The sequence below is a fragment of the Rutilus rutilus genome, assembly GCF_951802725.1.
Source record: "Rutilus rutilus genome assembly, chromosome: 3".
In the NCBI taxonomy this organism is placed as follows: domain Eukaryota; kingdom Metazoa; phylum Chordata; class Actinopteri; order Cypriniformes; family Leuciscidae; genus Rutilus; species Rutilus rutilus.
The window spans coordinates 14,415,009-14,419,031 of record NC_140211.1 but is presented as its reverse complement, the minus strand read 5'-3'; the positions used below and the strand labels follow the sequence as shown (position 1 = coordinate 14,419,031).

Genomic DNA, 4,023 nt, shown 5'->3' with positions numbered 1-4,023 from the left:
GTCACTAGACGTTAAGAAATCATGTTCATTTCAAATACTTATATCACTGACAACAGTAGTCCGGCCAGGATATTGTCATTTAAAAAGTGAAGTTGCAGCCCTCAACGGATGTTGATGTTGTCATGTTGTGTTTTGGCCTGAAGCGCCACCCTCCACCTATCTACCAATCACGAAGTCAGTAGTGTTTCGGCATCCGGGTTGCCAGCTCAGCTCTAGTTACCACAGCTGCAGCTATAAACGTTCCTGCTGGATCCTGCAGCCTATCTGGCAACCTCGAGTCGGGGGAGGAGGAGGGGATACACCGCTCTACAGTAATTTGAAAGTGATTGCAGTACCAGTTTTGGCCACAATCTTACATACGGCTCCTTTAACATGAACTAAGAATGAACTTCTACAGCATTTGTTAATCTTAACGTTAATTTCAACATGAACTAAAATCGAAAGTTGTATTTGTTAACATTAATGCAATGTGAACTAACATGAAAAATGAACTTATTTCTTAGTTATTTTTATTACCTAACAATAACAAAGATTAATACTGTAACAAAAATGTATCGCTCTATGTTAGTTAATACTATAATGTGCTCAAAATGTTGCTGTGTTGCTGTTAATGATGTTATTGTTAAAGGGATAGTTCACCCAAAAATGAAAATTGTCATCATTTACTCACCCTCAAGTTGTTTGTTTCTTCTGTTGAACACAAAATAACATATTTGAAAGAATGTTGGTAACCAGACAGTTGACGGCACCCATTGACTTCCATAGTAGGAAAGAAAAATACTATGCAAGTCAATGGCTACCGTCAACTCTCTGGTATTCTTTTTGTGTTTAACAGAAGGAAACTCTTGAATCATGAACAGATAAGTACCAGTAGGAGGCGCAATATGCTTCACAAACGCGAGGCAGAAAAATAAAGGAGGGTCTTTCTCTGCTTCCCCTGTCCTCACTGCGGATGGGTGCGGCTCCACATCACTGCAAGATTCACCGCACTAATGCATGCATTCTTATGTTTATCATACCGTATGAAATAGTTTAAAGCATTGTGTTATTTCCACACTAATATAACTAGAGTGTAAAAAACGCATCCCTCATGAGGATGAATGGTTAATGTATGAGGTTGGGAAATGTGTAAAAGCAAAATATGCATGTAAAGATATTCAAATGTCTATATACCAACAAATATAAAGAAAAAACAACAACTTTTGAGGTATAAAGTGCGTCTTTGAAGATCCTCCATTGGGTTGTTGAAATGTTAATAAATGCCGTGTTTTTCTATATGAAACAGGAACTACTACTTCACACACACTCTCTACAAGTGAAGCCACATAGCATGTTAATGAAATATTAACTTCAACCTGTGCACTAGTTGTCAATCATCAGCCATGCTATTACTTCCTCTTTTGTGGTTCTCCAAATGCATTAAACAATGCCGAGAATGGGCAAGGATGCATTTAAAAAAGACCTACTACCTGATAAGTCATACATCAGAGAAACTCAGACACTTAAAAAAAATGAAGCCTCAGGGCTAAAAACAGACCTGTGTGGTTTTAAACGCAGCGCAACTGAAAGAGTGCGTGGTTTGAGTGGTGTGGCTCTATGCTGTATAGGGGGAAAACGTGGTATTGACTACAAAGCAACTATATATTCCATGCAGTTTGACTTAAGCATGCTTAAGTTGAGTTTGCAGACATAATGTTGCATAGATTGCAACATGGGGTATTTATACTTACAGCTACTTTTGAGTTTCACAAGAAGTGTGATAGACTGTACTATTTTAGCAAAGGCCCGTTTTGGTTTGATGGCATTTGTAAACCAGAATGCAACTTCTGAGTGATGAGCATGCAGCGAAGTGAATATAGGTAAGTTCTCAAAATGAATATCCCAGATTGTACTAAGGTCAAGATAACAGCTATCTGACAATCTTATTATAACCTAAAGCCTTTTACCCGGAACAGAAACTAGTGGCCATCTTTAAAAATATCAGAAGATGTGGGTAGGTGAAGAAACCTGGTTTCCACAAGAAAATTTCCAGTGCTCAATGGGAGTTACAACCTTCATGGGGGTACTAATTCACATCATCGTCATTGTGCATGTTATGTGATTATTAGGAAACTGGTTGCATCCTCTTCCTATTCAGATATGACACGTGCTCCACACCCCCATGAAGTGCAACATATCTGCAGATATATCCTTTGGCCTGCTTGTGCAATATAGGGACATTTAAATTAAGGTTTTTATACTTATTTGCACTTTACATGAGCTTGTTTACTTCATACTGTGTGTGCAACATACAAAATAATATTTCTTCTATCAGTGTTTTCACAAACTAATTTTTTTGCACTTTTTTTTTAACTTTGATAGAATAGTTATATTTACACTTGTGTAGCATACGTTGTTATACTAGTTGTACCAGTTTACCTTGCATTTGCATAATGCAAAACACAATTATACTTCGTGAGAGTTTTATTTACAGCTTTCTTTGTTACCAGTGACACTTGTTTTGTTATTTATGACATTCATTTATTTGTAGACAGCCTATATTTCCCTAATCTGTCTGCGAGTTCAAATGAAAGGTCTTAAGCAAATGCATGAACATTTCTAATAATATTTATATAATTAATTGATACAGAAAAAGACCTCCACCAACTGTGTCAAATTTGTATGTCGATCTAGAGTTAGTGTCCTAAAGACAGCATCTTTGAGCATTATAGCTTATCAAGTTGTCAGGGTGTGAATTATGATGAGTTTTTGGGGGTCCTAATTTGAGGCCTGCTAAAGCCGTCAAAAACATGTAATTGGAAGGTCTTGTTTATTTTACGTATACATTTATCTTCACTTTAAAAGGTTTTTTATAACATTTCAGTAACCTAAAAAAATCGCTTGACCGAGGAAGTAACCACTCGAGCTAACTCGAGGGCTGCATTCGAAATCACATGCCTACTATTGGCCTAGTAGGTGAGAAACAGTATGTGACAAAAGTATGTCCGAATTCACAGTAGCCTAGGCTACTCATAAAAGAGTAGAGGAAAAGTACGTATTCAAAATAAGAAGCTACTCAAGAGAGTAGCTATTCGATTTCGGACGCAACCCAATTCTTTTCGTAATGGTGCGTTCACACCATGACGTAATTATAATTACAAGTTCTACAAGCATGTGAAGGCTTTTTACAGTTCAGAATCGTTTCGGTAATTAGGTGCAATGGTACATCCTGTAAACTCCTAATTTTCTGAGAGCTACGACTTGTTGTATGGTAGGCTACCACGTGGCCACTGCATATTGAAGGTGTGTTCGGCTTGAAGCGGCGCTGTGCAGACCGAGAGGGTGTATGACATCAAAGTACCAAGAGAGCATTTCGAAGCTTTATTTACGTTGACATGGCGTGAAAGCAGCATTAATTTCAGGAGGGAACAACAATGATCTAAATGAATCTGACTAAACATGAATACTGTCATTATTTATCACGTCATTGTTCATTTTTTTATATTACTAATAAAATACTTTGTAGTTTTGTTTAAAACATCTTTCAAATAGTTGACGTGTTAGGGACGCCAAATGGTGCGCGAGATGAATCGAAAATATCCAATACACGTTTAAAAGTCTCAAAAATGGCATTTTATACCTCGCACACTAAGTCTGTCTATGGATTTTTGTAAGAGACCAAGCTTAGCGAATTCTTTGCGTTCCAAGGCTATCTAGATAGACTGCTCACTGTTGTTTTGAGATGCAGCCGTATGTGTCTCTTGGCAGCGGCAGAGGCTTTTGGGGACTTACCGGAAACCAAACTTTTTTTTTTTTTCAAGCCTCAAACTTAACTGTTGTGTTGAAGTCGAAAGAGGAAAAGAGCAGCAGAGTCCCGTTACATTTCAGACCCACACACAGTTCCTTGTTTTTCATCGTCATGTTGGATGTGAGAAAGTTGAGACGAAGAGAGATCAACAGTTTTAACCCGAGATAAAGTCCTGCGTCGAGCGTTTTCTTTTGCGCATAACGGGATCTTTGTTTTTATATCATGGAAGATGTGAG

General features: G+C 37.7%; 1 protein-coding gene across 1 annotated transcript in view; it reads left to right on the top strand.

The window, feature by feature from the left end:
- The first annotated feature begins 3,552 nt into the window (after nt 1-3,552).
- Nucleotides 3,553-4,023, top strand: part of plekho2 (pleckstrin homology domain containing, family O member 2) — a 16,401-nt gene continuing 15,930 nt past the window's right edge. The window contains exon 1 of the mRNA XM_084403831.1: nt 3,553-4,018. Coding sequence (XP_084259957.1) covers nt 4,010-4,018 — 9 coding nt within the window. The 5' untranslated portion in view covers nt 3,553-4,009. The remainder of the gene's footprint in view (nt 4,019-4,023) is intronic.